This window comes from Helicoverpa zea, chromosome 4 (assembly GCF_022581195.2).
Source record: "Helicoverpa zea isolate HzStark_Cry1AcR chromosome 4, ilHelZeax1.1, whole genome shotgun sequence".
Classification (NCBI taxonomy): domain Eukaryota; kingdom Metazoa; phylum Arthropoda; class Insecta; order Lepidoptera; family Noctuidae; genus Helicoverpa; species Helicoverpa zea.
The window spans coordinates 534510-557754 of NC_061455.1; the positions used below are offsets into that span (position 1 = coordinate 534510).

The 23245-nt window shown below is 40.0% G+C and overlaps 4 protein-coding genes across 5 annotated transcripts; 2 read left to right on the plus strand and 2 right to left on the minus strand.

Moving 5' to 3' along the window:
• Window positions 1-7810: 7810 nt before the first annotated feature.
• Window positions 7811-8687, plus strand: LOC124629956 (radial spoke head protein 9 homolog). The gene has a single exon (XM_047163639.1). The coding sequence runs from the start codon at window positions 7811-7813 to the stop codon at window positions 8624-8626; it is 816 nt and encodes a 271-aa protein (XP_047019595.1). The 3' UTR covers window positions 8627-8687.
• Window positions 8688-9087: 400 nt separating this feature from the next.
• LOC124629844 (myb-like protein X) lies at window positions 9088-13394 on the plus strand. Its single transcript, XM_047163434.1, has 2 exons — window positions 9088-9414; window positions 10733-13394. Exons 1-2 carry the CDS (start codon window positions 9250-9252, stop codon window positions 13268-13270), a joined length of 2703 nt encoding a protein of 900 aa, XP_047019390.1. The 5' UTR covers window positions 9088-9249; the 3' UTR covers window positions 13271-13394.
• Window positions 13395-13654: 260 nt separating this feature from the next.
• On the minus strand, window positions 13655-16562 carry LOC124629743 (ubiquitin thioesterase otubain-like). Of its 2 annotated transcripts, none has more exons than XM_047163275.1 (5): window positions 16407-16562; window positions 16009-16308; window positions 15239-15460; window positions 14800-14910; window positions 13655-13790 (listed from the first exon to the last, which is right to left on the minus strand). In XM_047163275.1, the coding sequence occupies exons 1-5, from the start codon at window positions 16512-16514 to the stop codon at window positions 13704-13706; spliced, it is 828 nt and encodes a 275-aa protein (XP_047019231.1). In that variant the 5' UTR covers window positions 16515-16562; the 3' UTR covers window positions 13655-13703. The 2 variants fall into 2 exon arrangements, with proteins under 2 accessions (XP_047019231.1, XP_047019230.1); XM_047163274.1 differs by having other exon boundaries at window positions 14791-14910.
• Window positions 16563-16677: 115 nt separating this feature from the next.
• On the minus strand, window positions 16678-23118 carry LOC124629744 (pre-mRNA-splicing factor SPF27). Its single transcript, XM_047163276.1, has 5 exons — window positions 22927-23118; window positions 22563-22726; window positions 22066-22278; window positions 17054-17207; window positions 16678-16941 (listed from the first exon to the last, which is right to left on the minus strand). Exons 1-5 carry the CDS (start codon window positions 22999-23001, stop codon window positions 16810-16812), a joined length of 738 nt encoding a protein of 245 aa, XP_047019232.1. The 5' UTR covers window positions 23002-23118; the 3' UTR covers window positions 16678-16809.
• Window positions 23119-23245: the final 127 nt, after the last annotated feature.

Below are 23245 nucleotides of genomic sequence, written 5' to 3' on the forward strand. Positions count from 1 at the left end.
ATATGAAAGAATAAAGAAAAAGGTATCGTGCAAAACTCCTGTGGCTCTTTGGAATCAAACCAATCAATAATTTTTTGCTATCTTAAAAGTTTACCGAAAGAAGTGAAGACTAGCAGTATAAAACTGCCAAAATCAAAGACGCATATCAAAGTAAACCAATCTATCATAATCGATATAAAAAGTCCAACATTTCATCCACAACATGTAGAAATTGAGTGGTTTTACAACAGTTAACAATTGTACGAACATCACAAAACTTTTGAAGTAACGGTAGCGTTCCCGCCGACACTGACAGCCACCATCTTGATGGATTGTTTTGGGTCTATGGTACAATGGTAACAAGGAGTCCGCATAACTTACCATAGTTGGAAAATGTTTTACATGAGAATCTAGTGTTTGGGTTTACCATTGGATTTTGGGCATGCTATGTGCCTTGATGATTTCTTGCCATTTTGGGTAGTGCTTTCAAAGTGTTGGTAAGTTAAGGATGTTGGTGGTTTTGTTACACCAAGAGGCATTCTAACACGTTCTGTGATTAATAGAAAGCCATTCATTCATTAATAGCTGTAAAGGCTGGTAAGCATTCCGTCATAAGTGAGTTAAGAATTTGCTCTTATGCCAACAAATCAGTGTAAGTCCATAGTAAGTAAAAATTGCAATAAAATACGTATTAATGAAAGCACCTCTTCAAATAAAAGCTCCGAGCAAAAGAAAATAAAAATATTTGCATCCTCCCTCTATTGATACAACAAACAGACGTGGTCGTTGTTCAAAAAATATACAAATCTGGTAACAAAAACAAAATCCGCACGGACAATGACGCTCATCATTATGAAAACATTAACGCACGTCGGCCTGCGGGGCGCCAATTATTTTTACTTGCAACCCCATCACGCGGTGATAATTCGCACTGGCAACACTTACACTCGTTCATCATCGGTCAGTCGCGTGCGAGGCGGCACGCGACTCCCTGGGAGCTGAGCTTTTTAAAAACACTACATGTTTTTATATTGAATATTGTCTTGTTTATTTATTTTTATTGAAGGATCTGTAATAACAAGGCTGGTCGGTAATTGGAGTGCTCGAGTCCCATCTTCTGCTCGGCCACCATGCTGCGTAGCAGACACACTCATTAATATTAAAACTTTTGTGATATCTCAATTATGAACATGTTCAACATCATTATTTGTTGAAGTTTTTGCGAATTTATATGGTACATTTAATATTCCTTCTTACAATTAGGTCCTGACACATTAACAGCAATACGTCCTTATTGCTTATCCTCGTTATATTTCTCTTTTTATCTGCCATCAATCGTCAGTTCTCATAGTTCACACTTACGCCTGTATGAGTCCGCAATGACTCTCAAAGTTCTGCAGTTAGTTCTCAAGTAGGCACTTCCAAATCACCCATCGATTAAAATTCCGATTCAGCACAGAAACGAAATATTTCTTCGCCCCAAATAACGAACATACTTTCGACAGATGAAATAATATTCCCACTGAATATTTAAGTTCTCAAAAAGAATTTCTCATACTTATTAGCAAGTCTGCACTCAAAAATCAGTGAACTTAGAAAAACTTGAGCAATTAATTGGCGACGGATCAGCGAAGCGCGCGAGCTCGCACAAAGGCGGCCATGTTTAACAAATAACCTTAATCTGGAATTCGCGCCATTGTCACACCCTGTTTACGGCGTCCGGCCGATTAAGCACCCAATATTCCCGCCCATTGTGAGCTAGCCAGATTCGCCACTCAATCATAATAAAATTGTGGGAATAAGTCGTTTTCTGCACTTTTCTAATTGTGAGAACGTATTTTTTACTCGTAATTGGTTTTCGACAGATGTTAATGAATTCAATTTTCGAATGTTAATTGATATTGCGTTGGCACCATTGTTCTGGCTTGTTGCAATTATTTGTGAAGAAACTTTCACCGTAATAACGGTAGACGTTATTATTAATGTCCATCAGGATTGAGGAGCCACTTTTTGTATCTTAATGAAATTTTGTACTTATTTAGTAGTAAGTTAAAAAGTATTGTAGGCTCAATCTTGGAATTTGTAGTATAATAGTTCAAAAGTTATATGAACACAAAGGTGGCTCCTCAATCTAAATATTTGGACTGAGGAGCCACGTTGGAACACAGAAAGTATACGATGTACATTCTTGAAAATTTTGTATGATTTAGTAGTAATTGAGCGCAATGAGTACTAAAAATTTAATTCCACTACCTTTAATATTTAAGAAGATACAATACTTTTAATGTGGCACCTTAACCCATACAATGAAAGTGTGAATTCCCATGAATCGTAAGTGGCAAATTCAAATTACACCCCATAAACATTTAGTTGTAAGTGTACCTGAATTTGTAGTACATAAACAAAGTAGCAAAACTGAGTGAATTTTGTAAAAAAACGTATTTTAAGTGGCTCCTCAATCCTGACGTTTCTGAAATGAGAAAATGCTTGAGTTACCTGAAATCGGAATGGAATAAAAAAAATAAAGACACTAACATTTAGTATAAATTTCTACTAAATATACATGCACAAATGAAAATTGTATGTATTCAATATCTGATAAAAAATCATCTTTTCCATATTCCTTAGGACGTCGCCATTAAGGGTGACCATGTAATATGAAGAACATCAGGATAAATAGCTCTCAGCTTTGCCGCCGTGCTCTCGCTGTGGCGGCATATTGGGCTGACATAGTGTAGTCTCAATATATGACATGTCATCGACACAAAAGAAGAAGAAGCTTTGCCGCCAATTTTTTTTATATTCTTTATTATTTTTTATCTCTAATAATTTGTCGTCAATCGTCGTGCTGTATGATCTTATTCTCATTTAGTACAGCTGTCAATTTTACTAAATGTGCATGATTTTTCTAAAATGTTTTGATGTAACAAAAATGTTCATCAATCAGTTATTAAAACTGCAGTATCAGTTTCCTGAACATCACTTGGAAAACTTGCTATTCAAAACACCGAAAAAAATTCTACTAGAAATTAAGAAATTAAGAACAAGGTTTTAACAACTTACTTAGCAATTCTCCAAAATTAAAATTAAGAATAGATACACATGCTTGGCAAAACCTTTTGATGCTAGTAATATTTTGACGACCTCGATGGCGCAATGGTCATCATGCCGGACCGCCGAACCTGAGGTCCCGGGTTCGATTCCCAGTTCGGTCGACATTTGTGTGATAAGCATGCTTGTTGGCCGTGGTCTGGGTGTTATGATATGTATTTATTAATATGTATATATGTAGCTATATGTAGTTTATCAGTTGTGTTAGCACCCATAACACAAGTTAATAAATAACTTACCATGGGGCTAACCGACCGTGTGTGAAAAAGGTGTCCCGACATTATTTATGTCCCGACATTATTTAATATATTCTAGTCATTAAAACCTTTTGAAACATAAAGTTCTTATAACCAAGATTTAACATAGGTGCCCGCTTTTTTTGCAAAAAAGTGTATTTTAAGTACCCTTAGTGGCAGTTGTGGTAACTCTTTACCAAAATAAATAAAATATGGCCTAACACAAGGTAGCTGCTATCAACCGTTAAGGAGTTCCCTTAACGCACTTTGTCTTCATTGTCAGGTCTGATATGGTACTCATAACATATTTCGGTGTAAAGATCTCGTTAATACGAAGCCAATGATCCCAAACACTTGGCAGTTGCTATATACCGATACGAAGTTCCCTTGATTTTCTGTCGCCTCCATCATCAAGTAAGATCCAAACCTTCATAGTCCTATCACGAATAACCTGTTAGCTATGGGACAAAACTGCGAGTAGAAAGAAAAAAAAATCATTTCGGTCCAGGCGTCTTCGAGGTAGCGAGTAACAAAGAAAATAACTAGTGACTTGAGAACCCGCTCCTTTTTTTTTGAAGTCGGTTACAACAACGCAGCAAATATGTTTCATATGTAATGCTATCATTATTAAAAAAAAATGCGAAGTATCGAATTTACGGACAATGAAAATCAAATCCATTGCCACTACGAAATACTAGGCAGTATGGTCGTAACACTTTAGCCTGCCCTATAAAGGGCAAAAAAAAACAGGCGCGTTTTTTGAATTTGGAACATTACACCGCTCCAGCAATGTAGAATGACAAAGCAAGTTTATTAAATAGGTACTTTATTAAGTAAGGTTATTAAATACTTTTGTATTTACCCAATAATATTTTGTCATTCAAGAGGCGGAATAGCCATAAATGTGTTTGCCTACAGAGGTTTAATAAAAAATTGGCGGCAAAGCTGAGAACTACCTATTTATCCTGATTTTTATTCATATTACATGGTCACCCTTAATGGCGACGTCCTAAGGAATATGGAAAAGATGATTTTTTATCAGATATTGAATACATACAATTTTCATTTGTGCATGTATATTTAGTAGAAATTTATACTAAATGTTAGTGTCTTTATTTTTTTTATTCCATTCCGATTTCAGGTAACTCAAGCATTTTCTCATTTCAGAAACGTCAGGATTGAGGAGCCACTTAAAATACGTTTTTTTACAAAATTCACTCAGTTTTGCTACTTTGTTTATGTACTACAAATTCAGGCACACTTACTACTAAATGTTTATGGGGTGTAATTTGAATTTGCCACTTACGATTCATGGGAATTCACACTTTCATTGTATGGGTTAAGGTGCCACATTAAAAGTATTGTATCTTCTTAAATATTAAAGGTTGTGGAATTAAATTTTTAGTACTAATTGCGCTCAATTACTACTAAATCATACAAAATTTTCAAGAATGTACATCGTATACTTTCTGTGTTCCAACGTGGCTCCTCAGTCCAAATATTTAGATTGAGGAGCCACCTTTGTGTTCATATAACTTTTGAACTATTATACTACAAATTCCAAGATTGAGCCTACAATACTTTTTAACTTACTACTAAATAAGTACAAAATTTCATTAAGATACAAAAAGTGGCTCCTCAATCCTGATGGACATTATTATTATCCACTGTTAGGTGCTCGTTAGTTTTTTTATTTCTAAGATTGCAATTATCTGAATTATGACACGTCATGAGACTATGAGAAGTTTATTGTTATGTTGAATAACACTATGATTTTTGATCACTAACAGAAAAACGATGAATGCTAATATAAGAGAAGGTAGGTACTTATCTATGCGAACATAGGAGACGCAGTTTTCAATTATCTAAACAGGTAGGTACCAATTCTACTTACCTACATAAACGAAGCCAGATTCTTAATCCTATCCTTTCTCTGCCCTCAACTTTAGAACGTTGTATCAAAATTAGCGTTAAAAATCCTATACAAACCACCAATTGTTCCGACAACCACTAATCCCCGCATTATACAAAAATAAACTATAGCAAAATACAAAAATATTGCGATCGAATGAACTGTGTTTGTGCAACGGTATCGGTAACCGCGCCCGGGGGCAGTGCTGCCAACCTCTCGCCGAAAACAATTAAAACTATAAACGAGAATAAAAATGGCGGGTGCCCGCGGCGCGGTTGTGAGAATGCACCCATTGTTTCTGATGTTATTGACGTTCACACAGCTCAGACAGCCGGTGTCGAACCAAAACAATGCGATGCTGATTCGCGACTCAATCGGCCTACACATATGGCGTTTTTGTTCCATTTGTGATGGATGTTCAGTGGGCCGAGAGATTCCACCTCGGAGAACGCCCCGTTAATCATTCGTGATTGAGAATAATAAAACAAAGACGTATGGGTTCCAAATGAGATTAAACGACCGACCGATCAACCGATTAATAGAAGTCGACAATGCGTTTCCAATATGTAAATACATATATATGAAACATTGCGCAGATACATCTCCAGATTTAATACCTAGGTACTTCATTCATAGTCTCAGGTACCTAGCCTAGAATATCATAATACTTTCAGCGTGAGAACGATTGCCGTCGGAAGAAATAACTCGGCGAAGCGCTATGTTTGCTACGAAATGCTACGCAGATCGTAGCACCTCGTAGCACAATTGGAGAAATCGCATGGAATAAAAAGTATTACCTACACATGCCTAATAAACTAACCAACGAAATATGCTGTTATACGTTATACGTCATACTCATTACACCAGGAAACGATTCTACATTTCCTCCCCTCAAGAAAAGACACCCTCTCAATTAAGACCTCTAAAACATTATCAAGTTATCAACAGCCCTCGAACTATGAGCCTGATTTGCATACAACTGTCTGTGGCGAGCCTGATCGCGCGTATCGCACGTTTTGGCGCCGACGAGAGGCCGCGCGCGTGCCGAATCGCGCGCGCGCCATACTTCACCATCTTTAACCGACCCAAGAGAGGTTAATTGACGCACGTGTTTAAAAGTCTATTGTTTGATAGATAAACGCGCAAATAGTGTGGAAGGACTCTTCAGAGGTACTTCGAACTGTCAATCTGTCAGGTCCTCTTTATGTTGTATTTTTCTAGCAACACCTGTAGGCCCGGTCGATGAACCCTGTCGGAAGAATTTTATTACGCTTTTTTATATCTGTGATAATCAACCCTTAACGACTATTAACAAATAGGTACTGCATCTGGAAGGGAATCAAAGTGCAAGCTTGCATTAAAATACTTTAATTTGTAAACATAGAAAACCCTAGCAAACATACATCCACCAATCGTAGATAAAGAATTATACTCGGAACAATAACAAAATCAGTGTTTCAGTTATTTCTGTGGGATTTTGTTTTTAGATATTGCTTCCTCAGGATAATATCCCCAGTAATCAAACGTACATCAAATATAATTTCTGCAAGTTGATCATGTTCTTTAATGCCTTTTAGCGCCATCTGTTGTCGAGTAGCGGCACTAAAATACTCAATTACACTGAACAAGCGTTCAAATATGAACATAATTATAAAGATTTTATTGAATAGGTTATTTTACCACGCTGTGTTTTTTGTATACTAGTTTTTTATAATCAATTTTATTATTGAAATCAAGCTTACAAGACATTAATTAAGCGCCATCTGTCTTCGCTACTTATAACCATTAATCACGTTCCGCATACAAAAAAAAATATAATTCTAATAAAAATACTGCTCTTACCCTGTTTATAAATCACCATTTTACTTGGCTTTCGCAATATTTTCTTAGAAAGTTCACCCGTGAGTCCGCAAACAAGCAACACGATCACCCATAATCTAGAAAAGTAAGTAAATTGCTTTTCTAAATATAACTTGACCCCTGTGTTCAAATAAACTGTTCGGTCTGAGAGGTCTTTATAAACTGGTGAATCCTGCGGTCAAGTTACATGTTACGACCGACAGAGGGCCAGCAAATATTTGATGTCAGTAATTGTCATACGAGAAGAAAATATCCTTTTACTACGTCCCTTGTGTGTTAAAGTTTACTAGCAGTGAAAAAAGGTATCTGCTTCGGTGTTTTTATATTAGATTAGGTGTTTATGGTGTAGGGTGATCTTAAGACTGTGATTTTATGCGCGCTGAATAAAATTCGAGATGTTATTAATAATGATCAATTAATTAACAACATATTATTATATTGTTTATTTTTGCTTGTACTATATTATTATATTTGTTTGTACGGAAGTTTTTACGTAAACATTAAGAGTTTCGTTAAATGTTAACCACTTATTGAATGGGATATACTTCCCTTCCAGTACATATTTGTCGTGTGAAACCGGCAATTCGACATAAAAACTATTTTTTGAACTGACAGCAGCCAGCTATATAGATTTAAAATAATTTTTGCTACGTCAAAACACGTAAATACGTCTGAGATTTATAACGAAGTCCCTTTAAAATATTAATTGAAAATGAATGTCCACAAGCTTTGGGAGTACCAAGAATACATCAACGTAAACGGGATTATGATGACCAACGAACTTATATCTTTGTTGCAGAACTCGCTGACAATGTTGCAAGTAGAGAACCATTTCACCCACATTCAGTACTGGGGCCAGATATACGCTGTAGATATGGACTACCACATCGCTGTCGGCATCAGCAACGATGCACTCACTGATCGCAAATACTTCTACACCACCGACTTCAAATTCTGGGGTTTGCTGCCAAAAGCAAAAAAGAAGTATAAACAACTGTCCCTGCTCACTACGTTCCCGTTTAGGGGAGAACCAGCTCTGCAAGTAAAGGTTTTAGACGAAGGTTTGGACGAAAACCACCCTGATAGATGCAAGGTCATGAAAGAGGAAAGCCGTCTGTCCGCTACCATCAGCAACATTTGCGAAGAAGCTGAAGTGTGTGCTCGCGGGCAGTTGCTCAAACAACCGTCCGGTACAGTAGTCATAAACCCCAATTATTACGGGTTACATGGTGCTGAAGCGAAACTGTTGAAATCGTATCTTCATATCAGGCCAGCTCAACATCGCTGGAACACCAACTTACTGACCAGACCGGACTATAACTACAGCATGGACTTCCTGGACTCCATTGACATGGACATTCCAGCAGGCTGTTGGAACCTCTCCATAGAACGTGGCGGGTCACTCGTGTATTTGAAAAGCTTGTACTGGCCCGGAATGATGTTTTTCCATAAAGTAAGAACTCCAGACGCTGGCTTTCTTTACATTGGTAATGGCCGAAAGAATTTAGATGTGCCTTTTCTGCTGTGATGGATTTTTTATTTATTTAATTTTTTATGATGTCTTATGAATACGACTTAAAATGTTACTATATAATACACTATTCTTTTATTTCCACCTATCTGTATGAAACTACAATTTATTTAACCAACATTTTCATCTTCATAAATAAGGTGAACAAAGAAGGCTGTTTAGTCCAGCAAACTGACCTAGGGAAGAAATCTATAATCGATTATATTTTGCACAATAACAAAAAACCTCCTCCTTTCGGTTAAAAAGCAATAAACACGAACTCTGTGCTTTGTAGCAATAATTCGTTTGTCTCTTGAAGCGATACTGTAATAAGATTGACATTCATACACTCTGCAATGAATACTACTTTACTTTTTTACTATAATAGTCCGTGTATTATGATTTTTAACAACTTGCAAAGGTAATAAACAAATAAAGCTGGCAATGTGGCAACATTTTCATACGTACGTCAAACGAACCGTTCCGTTTTTCGTTCGCTCTTCGCTCCGTTTCATTCGGCGGTTCGGTTCACCTGTCTCGAAAAATCCTTGGCGCCTATTATAACCGGCTTTTCTAGTAATTTTCGAATTATTCCATCAATTTGTATTAATACCTCTCAGTTATCGCCTTGAAGTGAAACAATGGCTACAGACGACGTAAATATTGCCGAAGACGCCGAAATGGCAGAATGCGATGGGGACAAAGTTGTTACAATGATGGATGTTTTACAAGAGCAGCAGGACTTCGAGGAAGATGCCAACGCTGTCCTGGGAGCCTCTGACGACAAGAACTGCACTTATCCTAAGGTAGGCCAAGCTCATTTGTGTGTAAAAGCTTGTATAAATGTACCAAAAATGGCGCAGGCAAATTGACGTTGCAACGGAATTATATCACAGTATTTCGCCGTATTTCTTATTAAACTGTTGTACTGAACGGTTTTTAGACACTGCATCTCAGTTTTCATAAACTGCAAACTGTTTCGTCGTTAATTAGTTTGAATATAAGGCTAGTAATACAGAAACAATATGGATGAACAGTACAAAGGAACACAAATTGTCGATTTACATACTGTTACCAACGAAATAGGAATGTTTTAGAATGCTAAATTATGTTTTTATTATAATGTAAGACTTACCATCACGTTTTTAAATGTATTTCTAGAATCTGAAGAAAATTGCTGAAAATATAAGCACAAGTACATAAAGTTCTTGATGCTATTCATCTCTGTTTACTCAATATCTGATTGCACTTGTTTCATGTAAATATCATCCATTGGATACTATCAAAATCAATATTATGCACTAATATCCTTTAAGTGATATGTCTATGCAGTCTTAATAGTGTACCTACTTTCTCTTTTCTTAACAAGAGGTTAAAATAATAACAAGCAGCATATTTCTAAATTTACCATTTACATTCAAGAGGGAAGTTTTCCTTCCTGCACAAACTTTAGATATTTTTTAAGTAAATATAATTAAACACAATTAAAATAATTATGTATGTATGTTGTAAGTTAAATTAAGTATACATTACTCATCATCCTCCGAGCCTTTTTCCCAATCATGTTGGGGTCGGCTTCCAGTCTAACCGGATTCAGCTGAGTACCAGTGCTTTACAAGAAGCGACTGCCTATCTGACCTCCTCAACCCAGTTACCCGGGCAACCCGATACCCCTTGGTTAGACTGGTATCAGACTTACTGGCTACTGACTACCCGTAACGACTGCCAAGGATGTTCAATGACAGCCGGGACCTACAGTTTAACGTGCCATCCGAAACACAGTCAATGGTGTCTAAGATATACTTAGAAAGTACATACAAACTTAGAAAAGTTGCATTGGTACTTGCCTGACCTGGGATCGAACCCGCGCCCTCATACTTGAGAGGTTGGTCGTTTACCACAGACAAATTAATCTCCTAAAACATGCTCATTTAATTTTGTATACTGTTAAATGTAGTGTCACCTTGTAACAGTTTCTATTAAAACAAAGAATACTTGTGTTTTCTTTAAGTGATACAAATCAAAACTACTTTGGAAATATTGTCAAATTTCTCCATCAAATAGGAATCAGTCCAATTAAGACTCAATAGCATCATTCTAACATAATGCTTGTTTTGTTCACAGGGCTACATCAAGAGACAAGCTCTGTATGCTTGCCTGACATGCTGCACCGAAGCTAAGACTGACCCCACAAAGAGGGCTGGTGTTTGCCTTGCATGCAGCTTAACCTGCCATGAAAACCATGAACTCGTTGAGTTGTACACCAAAAGGAACTTCAGATGCGATTGTGGCAATCCCAAATTCAACTCCAACCCTTGCCAATTCACTTCGGACAAAACTGACCTCAATGAGGGCAATGTTTATAACCAGAACTTCAGTGGGCTTTACTGCACCTGCCACAGGCCCTACCCTGACCCAGAATCAACCATCGAGGATGACATGATCCAATGCATCATTTGTGAAGATTGGCTTCATGCATCTCATCTGGATGCTGTAGTACCTGCCAATGATCAATACTCAGAAATGATCTGCAAGAGTTGCATGGAGAAGAATGAGTTTCTTCATGATTATAGCATGTTTGCAGTAACTGTTGAGACAGGAGATGTAGATATTGTATCAGTCAATGGTGATTCTAAGTCTACTGACAATAGCCTTTGTAATGGCGATCTGGAAAAAGAGAAACTAACCAATGGCATAGAAGTAAATAAAACTGAAAGCGAACCTGCAAACGTAACTGTTAATGGGGATGTTGAAATGAGTGAGGACAAAGTAAAAGATGATGCAGAACAGAAAATAACTGAGGAACAAAATTCTAGTGCAGTAAATACAGAAGAAAAACAAACTGACATAAGTAATGTTGAGTCAGAGTCTAAATCTGAAGATAAGGAAAAGGCAAATATTGATGAAAGTCTGGCGGATACTGAAACCAAGACAACAGAGCCAGAAGATCAGCCTATGGAGACTACTGAAATAAAAGAAGATGAAAAAACTACAGAAGAGTCGAATACTGGGAAGGATAATTTAGAGACAGAAAAAGGCACTTCAAATGAACAATCTGAAGATAAATCTGATGCAACAGTAATTACATCTGAACAAAAATCTGACCAAAGCACTGATGAAAATGCTGAAAGCACAAAGGAAAATTCTGAAAACACAAATGATATGGATAGTAAAGATATCAAAACTGATGACAGTACACAAAGTACTGACAAAGAACCACAAAAAACAGATGCAGCCATTAATGACCAGTCTGAGAAACAACATGAAGGTGATGGTGATAAGGTACAAGAAAGCTTAGTGGAGACCAGTGAAGAAAAATCTGAACAACAGCTTTTAAATGACCTTAGTGAATTAACAGCTGACAATTCAGTAGCTGAAGAAAAAATGGATCAATCTGGAAGTGGAGAAAATGTTCCTTCAAATACTACAGAATTGGCTGAAGAAATAACTAAAGAAAGTGAAAGTTCAGATCAGAAACCAGTTAATGAAAACACAGCTGATGCAAATAACATAGAAGTACCAGACACTTCACAACCAGCTGAGAATGAGAAGGAGAATCCTGAAGATAAGACTGACTCTGTGATGGATGCTATTGATGAACTGTTAGACACGGCAAATAATGCGAAAGAGAACGCAACTGAAGAACAACAAGAAGAAACTAAGAATGAGTCATCAGAGAGTAAAGTAGAAAGTACTGAACAGAAAGAGTCTGATGATGTTAATATGAAACCCAGTGAAACTCAACCTAACCAAGAAGTACCTGAAAAGACAGATGAGACAGCTGAACCCGACGATAAAATTAACACGATTAAAGACACAGATGTTGAAATGAATGATAACGATGCACAAAATCAGCCTGCAAGTGAAGATAAACAGAATGATGAGCCTGGAAGCGAATTCGGCAAAGATGACAACGCTGAAGATATTGACAAAAGTAAAGATATTGACAAACCTGACGCTACTGTAACTGATGACAAACTTGACAGTGAATCTGTTACAGATATAGACGAAAAATCGCAAGTTACTGACGCAGCTAATGAAACAATTAACCAAGATAACAAAGCTTTAAATGAAACTGACAGTGAGTTGAAAACTGCTGGCGAGAATGGTAGTACTACAGAAGATGATGAATGCAAAGATAAAGATAAGAATGAAGGATCTAATTCTACAGAAAACGCAAAAGAACATAAAAGAAAACTTAGCACTGACGATATTACAGACGATAGTTCGTCAAAGAAAGCCAAATTAGAATGCGTACGGCCTAAAGGAGTGAAGAGAGTGCATAAGGGTGCCACATTCTGGCCTTCCAACTTCCGTCAAAAGTTGTGCACGTGTGGTGAATGTACCACCATGTACAATGACCTTAAAGTATTATATCTTACTGACCTAGAGGACACAGTGTTCGCCTATGAAAGTCTGGGCAAGGAGAATGTAGCTGGAGGGGCCTCCCAGTATGAGAAAGGCCTACAGGCACTTTCCTCCTTAGACCGGATACAACAGATAAACGCTTTAACTGAGTACAATAGAATGAGGGACAAATTGCTTGACTTCCTCAAGAGTTTCAAAGATAGGAAAGAAATCGTCAAAGAGGAAGACATAAAAGCGTTTTTCGCGGGAATGAAGCCCCGACGGGAACCTGACGGCGTTTATTTCTGCAGATAGAAGTAGAATGTTAAGAATTATTTTATATGTTTTTTAATTCATTTGTGATTCTGTAACCATTCCCCGTTTAGTACTTTCATGTGATTGATGGTTATTGAATTCTCAATATAATTCAATTTTATGATATTTTGGTTTCATTTCGTAATTTTTTTACGTTGACTAGCTGTTTTGTCGCGGTATCACCCGCGTCCCGCCATGTGGAACTTCTTCACAAACCCAGTTCAAACATAGTCTGTTGCCTACTCAAGGATAGCGTAGGGGAAGTGTAGCTTTCCAATAGTGAGATTTTCTCAAATCGGTTCAGCAGCAACTAACAGTAGGATGGGCGTGAAAGATGAGTAACAGAAATAAAATAAATAAAAATGGTGTAATGAAACAAATGCATACGTAAGATAATTAACTTTATTATCGTAAGAGGTTATGAGAGGCGTGATCACGCGTACAGTATGTCGTAGTGTCCGGGCCGGTACAGCAGGTGCACCAGCGGCTTGGAGCCCTCGGGGAAGTCGTGTGCTATCACCTGCAACACAATACATTGTTATAAACTACACTTCTCACATATTTTTCGAATCTCCTAGTCAAATATCCTTCCCCTCAGAAGTCAGCTATTTGATGCCTCGCAGACGCAAAATTGGAGGGCCAAAGATTTTTGATGTGAGCTTTTTATTTGCCATACAGACATTTTGTGTGCCACAGTCGATTGCCCAAGCAGTGCGACACACATAATTTTATGAAAACACATACATCCTATACAATATTACAATTACATACTTAATAGATTGCAACAAAAACGCACGATATTTTAACTGCTTGACTAAAACTTAACTCAAGAATGATATACAGCAGACACTGAACTGATGAAGATATAAACAACAAAGGAAATCAGGTAATACGCGTATCAAATATAATTACAGATAGTAAGGTACTTCTAATGTAATCTTACACCTTCTAATATATAATGCAAAAACCCATAAGTTAAGGATACGGTACACTCAAAGGATGATTTATACGTAAAAATAAATGACGAGTCGAGCCGAGACAAATTACGTTTAACCATAAATAAACTACCTACATATTCACACAAAAAGTGCGTACCCGTCCTTTTATACTGGGTGTCTCGGTCACACCCCTGTCTCGACTCGGACCCGCACCCTGTACCTAGCATAAATCATCCCTTATTAGTGAAATATTATAATAATTTTATAACCAAGAGTCTAAAGAACTGACACTACCCGTGACTAACTACTGAAACTGTGCGACATAATTTTTGCTTGTACGATGAGAAGGTTGCACGCACGACAAAATCGCCTAGTGTGAAAGCGCTCTAAGCCGCTAAAAATACCGGCTACCCAAAAACGTATACCATAGTAAATATCTTTGGCCTCTTCTATGGCACAAAATCTGGGGATAATAGAATACTACCTCACATCTGTGTAAGCTTTTAATTTTCGGCAAATACCTTACACAGGACTTTTTTGAGGAGGTAAGTAGTAAATGTTTAAAGCTTTCACGATCAATACCTTACTGACCTGACTGCCCTCGCCACGGTCCATGTATTTGACTCTGACGCCCACGTTCAGGGCATTGCTCAACGCTATTATGTGGATGTGGTCAGACTCCTTGTACATTGGTTCCACTTCCTGTAAATGAAAAACAAGTCACCAAATACACATTCTTGCTTTAAATACACAAAAAAAATTTACTTAAAACAATACTTAAAATAATTCTTGGCTATCATGTCAGTCCATGTATTGGCATTGACTGTGCTAATGTCATATGTTTTGAAGAAACTAAGGGAAGGCTAAACTAACCATTATTATTGAACCAAGTTAAAAGCAACTAGGAAACTGGATTAGAAACAGTCAATAAGGTTATGGGTTAAAATAAAATTTTGGCTAAGAGTGTGCCCTTAGCCAACACATCATTTTGGCACACATACAAGTGACCAAGAAATGCTAACAAACATACCTGTCTACAGAACTCGGTAACAGTGCGAGGTCCCTCAATGAAGTTCTGGTAGAAATCATTCTCGGTCTGCAGCTGTCCCGAGGTGACGAGGCGCAGGTACACCACTATGTAGTCCGAGTAGCCTTGCTTGTTGAACTTGTCGTGGAGCTCGGCTCTCACCGAGTCCAGGGATTCTGGGGAGCCTCCTGCCTGCTCACCCACTCGCTGGACCACTTCCATAAACTGGAATAGTATTTTGTATGTGTTTTAAGACTGGATATATTGACACTTAAAAGAGCCATATTGACTGTGCAATTTTATTGATTATATTATTTAAATATGGACGGATTATATCTTTGAGGCATATAAGACCTAACTTTATGATAATATCAATGGAGGTAAAAACTATGGCTAGAATGGTATTTTTTTAATACTGTTCAATATCTGTTTAATATATAAAATAAAATAAATTATTTGGGTCTGATCTGTCCTTGCAGAGTCATTTCTAAATTGAACAGTATAAAAGGATGTAGAAGGCCAGAACTGACACATCAAAATCAATAACAAAAGTATTGACATGGTATTTTTATATCCTTGAGCATCAGTAATTATGCATGTCATGCATATTGATTTCTAAATTATTATACAAATTCTGCTGTAAACTTTTTGGAAAAGTAGTGAATCTAGAGATTTTATGTTAAAACAATGATTATGGAAACCAATAAAATCACATAACAGTATGATAACAACAACAAAAACCATCTAACCTTCAAAGTAAAATAAAAACTCACCGTCTCATAGAAGTCTTCCACTGTGAACTGTGAGAAACCTAAGGCGACGAGAATCTCCTTGGAATTCTTGGCTATTTCATAAAACTTATCGAATTCACTCTTATCCGTCAGAAGATGTTCTAAATACGCGTAGGAGAACGCACGGAAGAAACAGTTGCCGTCCGGCCGGGTTCTCCTGATATACTTATACTTAGAGGACAAGTCTTTTACTTTTAACAGGTACACTGGATCCTCGTTATATTCCTTTTCTAATGATGACAATGCTTCAAGTTCACCCACGAGCGGTATCGTTTCCGATATCTGCAAAACAAACACAACACAATGTCAAAGTTGTAATACGATTTCTGCAAACAGAATGCTCTCCTTACACATCAAGTGGATCATTTTAAGATTCTCACCTCTTTCTCTATCTCACGCTGTTGTTTCATGATCAACTCATCTTGATTTATTGAGTTATCTATTATATTGCCGGCGCAACCGCTGCTGCTTGATGCATCGTCCGCCATTTTCAAATAAAATAAAAACTAAAATTGACAGATCAAGATCACGACAAATGACAATCACACCCGCAAAAAAAACTGATGCGTTCAAAGATCGTATTGTTTAACTTTTTGCAAATATTAAATAAGTAGATGCATTCATTATTGTTTGTAAATAAAACAAAGGTTCTTGGCTTATTATTTACACATTTTATTGTAAAATCAAATATCATGTTCGAAAATATTGCTTACACAAAAAAGTTATGTGGAATTTTCTATTTTATTTCATTTAGAAACTGTCACACCTATTTTTTACTTAAAACTAATCAGCAAACATATCTTCGATCTTCTTTTGTACTTCTTTTTCAGTCTCAGAATTGAGTTTGTCTGGTAGGTTTTTAACGGCTTCCAAATCTGCTGGCTCATCGTCATCTGTGGGTGCTTCGCCCTTGGCCTGTGAAGAGAGTTTACATGAATTAAACAACGAAAAAATTGACTTGGCTGATCCATGAACCTTTGTAATATTACCATTCTGAATATACATTCATGAATGATCTGATTATTACCTTCTGCAGCTGTATTTCAAGCTGCATAATGGCGCGCTCAAGCCGGTAGTTGTCAGACACGAGCTGCGCCCATCGCCGCCGCAATGCTCGTAATCTCGCTCCGCTGGCTGTTTGTGAACGCTTTCGCTCCCAGTTCACTGATGCTATTTGTTTTCTGGTGAAGAGAATTAGTCAACATTACTACTGAAATGAAGCAACTGGATAAAAACCAGGGTTATGTCACATATGAAAAACTCCAAGGTTCTAAGTCATATTGACTTTAGCTTTACTGTGTAGCGCAGATAGGTGTAGATAAATCAAACTCCACAGTCGAGGTAAGAATGAATATATTTTACTAAAATGCCTGCCTATTTAAATGCTATTACAATGATTTCGTAGTATAGGGCGCGAATCTATCGCGATCCGCGCTGGCCAATGAGAGCGCTCGAACGAAACGTTATAAATATGGGTAGCTTGGCGCGCGAGACTTCAGTGGGGCGCCCGCTGTTGCGGCGCGCGCATGTATGTATTGCAGCTACAGTACTCCCCCCCTAGCGAAGCGTACCGGCAACTTCACGGCTCGGCCCGATCTCGTGCGACGTGTAGCAGTGGCGTCGTTGCTCGTAGAAGGACTCGGAGATCGGCTGGTGGCGACGTCTGATGCCGGTGGAGCTGGAGCGGGTGCAGGCGGGTTATCTTCATCGATGTTGAGCGTGTACGCCGGTTTTAGCCGGTCGATCGAGATGGTGCTGGATCTTCCCGGTAGCTTGATGGTGAAGTGCTTGTCATTGCGTTCAATGACCTTGTACGGACCCTTGTACGGCTGCTGGAGCGGTTTGCGGACGGCGTCGTCGCGTATTAACACGTGACTACATGTTGTCAAGTCGTTGTGTACGAACATGCCACGATTGCTTGAATGTGGCCTAAATGTAGGCGTTAACCTCGTGATCACGTCATGAAGGTGATCGACGAAGCTATAATCCATTGCCTTCGCTGCCGGTGATGGTGATATGAAATCGCCGGGTAAGCGCAATGCTTGGCCAAAAGTGAGCTGCGCGGCGCTAGTGCCGGTATCAGTGCGCACGGCGGCTCGTAAACCCATTAGCACAGTAGGTAGCTCGGCAATCCAGTTGTTAGCACTTTCTAAGCGAGCCATAAGTGCAGTCTTCAGTGTTCGGTGCCAGCGTTCGACGATGCCGTTACTTTGCGGGTGGTAGGCAGTGGTACGGGTACGTTCGGCGCCCAAGAGATGTGCGAGGTCACGGAACAGCTGACTTTCAAACTGTCGTCCTTGGTCAGTCGTTATTCTAGCTGGGCACCCGTAGCGTGTTATCCACGTCGAATACAACTTGTTGGCGATGACGTCAGCGGTGATTTCACGCAAGGGTACTGCTTCGGGCCATCGTGTGCAGCGATCGATCATCGTCAGTAGGTAGCGATGTCCAGCCGATGAAGTAGGTAGCGGACCAACGATGTCGATGTGTACGTGTTGAAAACGTTCGCTTGGCGGGAACGCTGCGAGTTCGGCTCGGCTGTGACGTAATACTTTCGAGCGTTGACACGATGTACACGTTTTCGCCCACTCGCCGATGTCGGTATTCATTGCGGGCCAGAAGAAGCGTTGCTGCATGAGTTTACGTGTAGCTCGTACCCCGGGATGACTTGTATTGTGCACGGCGTTGAATGCGATGCGACGAAAGTCGGTTGGTAGGTACGGTCGAACGTGTGACGTGGATGTTTCGCAGAATATTGGTTTGTTTGTACCGGGCATGACGATTTTCTTGAGTTGAATATTTGTTTGCTTCAATAAATCGGGTATATTGCTGTCTCTTTCTTGCGCTTGAGATAAGTCGTCGTAGTTGATTGGCGATGGTAGGTCGACGGTTTCGATGCGTGAAAGTGCGTCGGCGACAACATTGTTTACTCCGCTCACATGTCGAATGTCCGTCGTGAACTCGCTGATAAATAACAGCTGACGCGTGCGTCGCTGCGTATCATTGTCGGACGGTGGCTTGCGAATGGCGTAGGTGAGCGGTTTATGGTCCGTGTAAACAACCAGTTCTCTTCCTTCGAACATTTTTCTGAAGTGTTTGATGGACATGTAGATGGATAGCAATTCTCGGTCGAATGTGCTATATCTCTGTTGCGTATCTGTGAATTTCTTCGAGAAATAGCCGAGAGGTATCCACTTGTTGTTTACACGTTGTTGTAGCACGGCGCCGGCACAGGTGTTCGATGCGTCGCACATGAGAGAGATAGCGTCGGCGGGAGAAGGAGACGGATGCGCGAGTAAAGCTGCGTTTTGTATGCTGGCTTTACACAACTCGAACGCTTGCAATGCTTCATTATTCCAGTCGATTTTCGTCTTATCGCGTTTCTTGGAATTTCGTAGGTACGCGTTGAGTGGTGCTTGTATGCGGGCAGCGTTAGGTATGCTGTCCCGATAGAAGTTCACCATGCCGATAAATCGACGTAAGTCGTGCACTGTCTCGGGTCGGGGGTAAGCAGTGATGGCGTTGACCTTGTCTAAAGGTGGCTTGATCCCCTCGCTTGTCACTTCGTACCCGAGGAACTTGACGCTTTCTTGACCGAAGACACATTTAGACGGGTTGATGGTGATACCGTACTCGTTCAGTCTGTGTAGAACTTCCTGTAGATCTTGCATGTGGCGAGCTTCGTTCTCGGAGCCTATGATGACGTCATCGATAAATGGGAACGCGAAGTCTAATCCGTTGAGTACTTGATGTATGAACCGTTGGAATGTCTGTCCGGCGTTTTTTAAACCGGGACACATTCTCGGGAACTCGAACAAGCCGTATGGTGTAGTGATGGCTGTTTTCTCGATATCGGGTTCATAGACTGGTAATTGTTGATAAGCACGATTTAGGTCTAACGTGCTGAAGATCTTCTTGCCGTGCAGTAGGTATGTAAAGTCTTTGAGTCGTGGCACGGGGTAGCGGTCTGGTTTCGTGACGTCATTCAGCCTTCTGTAGTCGCCACACACGCGGATATCGCCGTTCTTTTTAGGTACGACGTGCAGCGGACTGGACCATGGACTTTTGCTTGGACGGCAAATTCCTTGCTGCATCATCGTCTCAAATTCCTTCTTCACGGCGAGGTATCGATGTGGAGGTAAAGGCCTGGTCTTGCTGTGAATAGGCGGACCAGTAGTTTCGATGTGATGTTCTACACGATGTTTTGGTATTTCCTTCATGCACGATGGTCGGAGTATGTCGGGGAACTTGCTGAGTAACTGGTGATATGGTTGGTCAACGTCGATACTTCTCACGGTCGGCTCAGATGTGTACGAGATTGGCGCCTTCACGGTGAGTTTCGTTACTTTGTCGACTAGGCATTGTCCGGCTATGTCGACAAGCAACTGGTGATGCTTCAGGAAATCTGCACCGATGATGGGTTTGCTGACTTCTGCGATGATAAACTTCCAGCTGTACGGTCTTCGTAGGTTGAAGTCGAGATGCAGCGTTTTTTCACCGTAGGTAGATATGAGTGTGTTGTTCGCTGCGTACAAACAGAAGTCGCTCGGTTTTTGTTTGCCGCCTTTTTTTCGTGGAATCACGGAGACATTTGCGCCAGTATCGATAAGAAATGACAGACGGGAGTTTCTGTCTGTTATAAATAGGCGGTATGAGGTATTTCTTGCGCCGGTTCCCGCCTCGTCCAACGCACGGGTTAGTTTCCCGCCATCGAAGTAGGTTTGACGCCGTTTTCAAACTCGCAGGGACGCGTGCAGCGCTGCGCGTCTGCGCCGAAGCGACGATGGTAGTAGCAGACGTTTGCTTGTCCTTGAAGTCGGCGCGGAGTGTTGCTACGCATGCGCGGCGCGCGCTTGTGGCGCGAGCGGCTAGGCGAGCGTGACCTTGATTGATACTTGTCGAACGATCTGCGATCGCGGCGACTCGATTGCGATGCTTTGAGTTCGGCGATTTCTTCGATGAGCATCTCGATCTTGGCTTCAATGGATGATGACGTTGATGTGGATGCGTGGGGAGGTGGTGGGACCGAAATTGCGGCAACTGCTCCAGGTGGTTGAGTTTGTTCCAGGATTTTATCCGCCATCACCGCGAGCTCGTGAAGGTCTGAATGCTTCGCGATATTGTCACTGACGGCGAGGACTGCGCGTATGGACTGTGGCAGGTGGTTCGTCCACATAACACGCAGCGTGGAGTCGGAGATGTTGTCGGCGGCGAGATTTTTCATGCGACGTAGTAACTGTGATGGCTTCAGGTCGCCGAGCTCCATTTCAGACAGAAGTCGCTGAACTTGCCTCTGCTCGGACTCATCATATACCTGCAGCAGCCGGCTCTTCAGCGTTTCATACCGGTTCTTCTCGGGTGGACGCAGGATGATGTCGCTGATCTCGTCAAGGTCTTGTCTCTCGAGTTGCCCGACGAGAACCTCGTACATGCCTTGATCACCTTTCTTCTGTGGCGACATGATGGCTTCGAATTGAGCGAACCACAGACGAATCCGATCGCGCCAAATTAGTGGGATGCGCTGAGCCGTTGATAGCCCGGATACTGTGGCCGGAGCTTGAGCTTGGTCACCGCTGCTCGCCATGCTGAAGGATGTCTTCTTCGGTATGGAGTAGTTAGACAACACTGGTTAGGCAGGCGGAATCACGTCGGGGTCACCACTGTAGCGCAGATAGGTGTAGATAAATCAAACTCCACAGTCGAGGTAAGAATGAATATATTTTACTAAAATGCCTGCCTATTTAAATGCTATTACAATGATTTCGTAGTATAGGGCGCGAATCTATCGCGATCCGCGCTGGCCAATGAGAGCGCTCGAACGAAACGTTATAAATATGGGTAGCTTGGCGCGCGAGACTTCAGTGGGGCGCCCGCTGTTGCGGCGCGCGCATGTATGTATTGCAGCTACAACTGAATAGGGCATACATTATAGTATGTGGGATATTGGGGCACAGAGACAAAGCCATATGATAGTGTTTTCTTATACTTGTTATTATGAAATTATACTGCAATGAACTTATGCTGACTAAAGCCACATACCTCAACTGACTATGTACATTCTGTGACCTCGTCACTAGAGCTTGCAATGTGTTGAGATAAGACCTCCATGCTTCCGATCCGTACTGCAGCTGCAGTTCCAAGTTCAACACTCTTATGGCCTGGTGGGACAACTGTGCATGGGAGTTGTCTACTGACTCTGACCAGGCTGCTGGCTCACCGTGGCGACCAGCTGGTGGTGGGGGCAGTTCATATCTGGAAGATAGAATTGGAAGAGACTTGAAAAATTGTTATGAAAGAATTTAGGAGTATTGTGAGTTATACCATACTACAGTTGAAGCATACTGTTGTACAATGTTCGATACTAGACAGATCTGGAAGTGCCACAAAATTAATTGATTGACCATTCAATCAAAATAGATTGTACTTGAGTCACTGTAACCTATTATGATTTACATATACAGTACATAGGTACTGTGTTTGTCTAAAGTTATACTGTTTTCAGCAGTTTACTTGAACATAATCTAATGTTGACTAACCTTTTCATAGACAGTGGTTCCATAGGTAATCGCTGCTGCACTCTCTCCATCTCTCTCTGTAGTGCTGGAGTCTCAAATGCTGTACTTGGCTCAGGGCCGGCATTTTCTAGATAGTTCTTAGTCGGTCTGTAGCGTCGACATTCTTCTTCCACCATAGCCAAAGCCTGAAAATCCCATCATTCATAAAGTTTACCATAAAATCGCAAAAAAGTATATAAATAAGTGCTTTTCATGATCAACTGTTAGTAGGAAGGTGTATTGAACAAAATACAGCAGTACTCTTAAGGTAAAACTGAAAAAGATTTACAGAAACATTATAAAATAAAAAGAAAGAAAGTATTCTAGGTTATGAACTGTAACTTACGGCTTCCCTGACTCCTGGGTCATCGTAACCCTGGTCAATATACGGCAACGCATCTACCACAACTTCTCCTGACATGGTTAGTAAATATCTCTCTAGATTTACAGATAAACTTAATTTATTTCCTTCAAGTAATTTGTGACCGAGACACTTTTTGTTGACAAATATTTAACTTTTTAATTGTTGGCTATTGGTCTATTGATCAATGACAAACTTTTGGCTTATTAGCTGCGCGAATGATATCACTATTTATGGTAAAGTGATTCACTATTTAATGAATTAAAGGTTTCCCTTTAGGTCAATTTAAGTTATTCATTATTTT

Coding starts and splice junctions, on each gene's coding strand:
- LOC124629956 (XM_047163639.1), top strand. CDS start 7,811: ATGAATGTCCACAAGCTTTGGGAGTACCAAGAATACATCAACGTAAAC.
- LOC124629744 (XM_047163276.1), bottom strand. CDS start 23,001: ATGTCAGGAGAAGTTGTGGTAGATGCGTTGCCGTATATTGACCAGGGT. Junction 22,727..22,926: donor ACCCAGGAGTCAGGGAAGCC/GTAAGTTACAGT, acceptor TGGGATTTTCAG/GCTTTGGCTATGGTGGAAGA. Junction 17,208..22,065: donor AATGTACATAGTCAGTTGAG/GTATGTGGCTTT, acceptor TCTCTTCACCAG/AAAACAAATAGCATCAGTGA.
- LOC124629844 (XM_047163434.1), top strand. CDS start 9,250: ATGGCTACAGACGACGTAAATATTGCCGAAGACGCCGAAATGGCAGAA. Junction 9,415..10,732: donor AGAACTGCACTTATCCTAAG/GTAGGCCAAGCT, acceptor TTTTGTTCACAG/GGCTACATCAAGAGACAAGC.
- LOC124629743 (XM_047163274.1), bottom strand. CDS start 16,514: ATGGCGGACGATGCATCAAGCAGCAGCGGTTGCGCCGGCAATATAATA. Junction 14,911..15,238: donor TTACCGAGTTCTGTAGACAG/GTATGTTTGTTA, acceptor TTTCATTTACAG/GAAGTGGAACCAATGTACAA. Junction 13,791..14,790: donor AGGGCAGTCAGGTCAGTAAG/GTATTGATCGTG, acceptor ATTGTGTTGCAG/GTGATAGCACACGACTTCCC.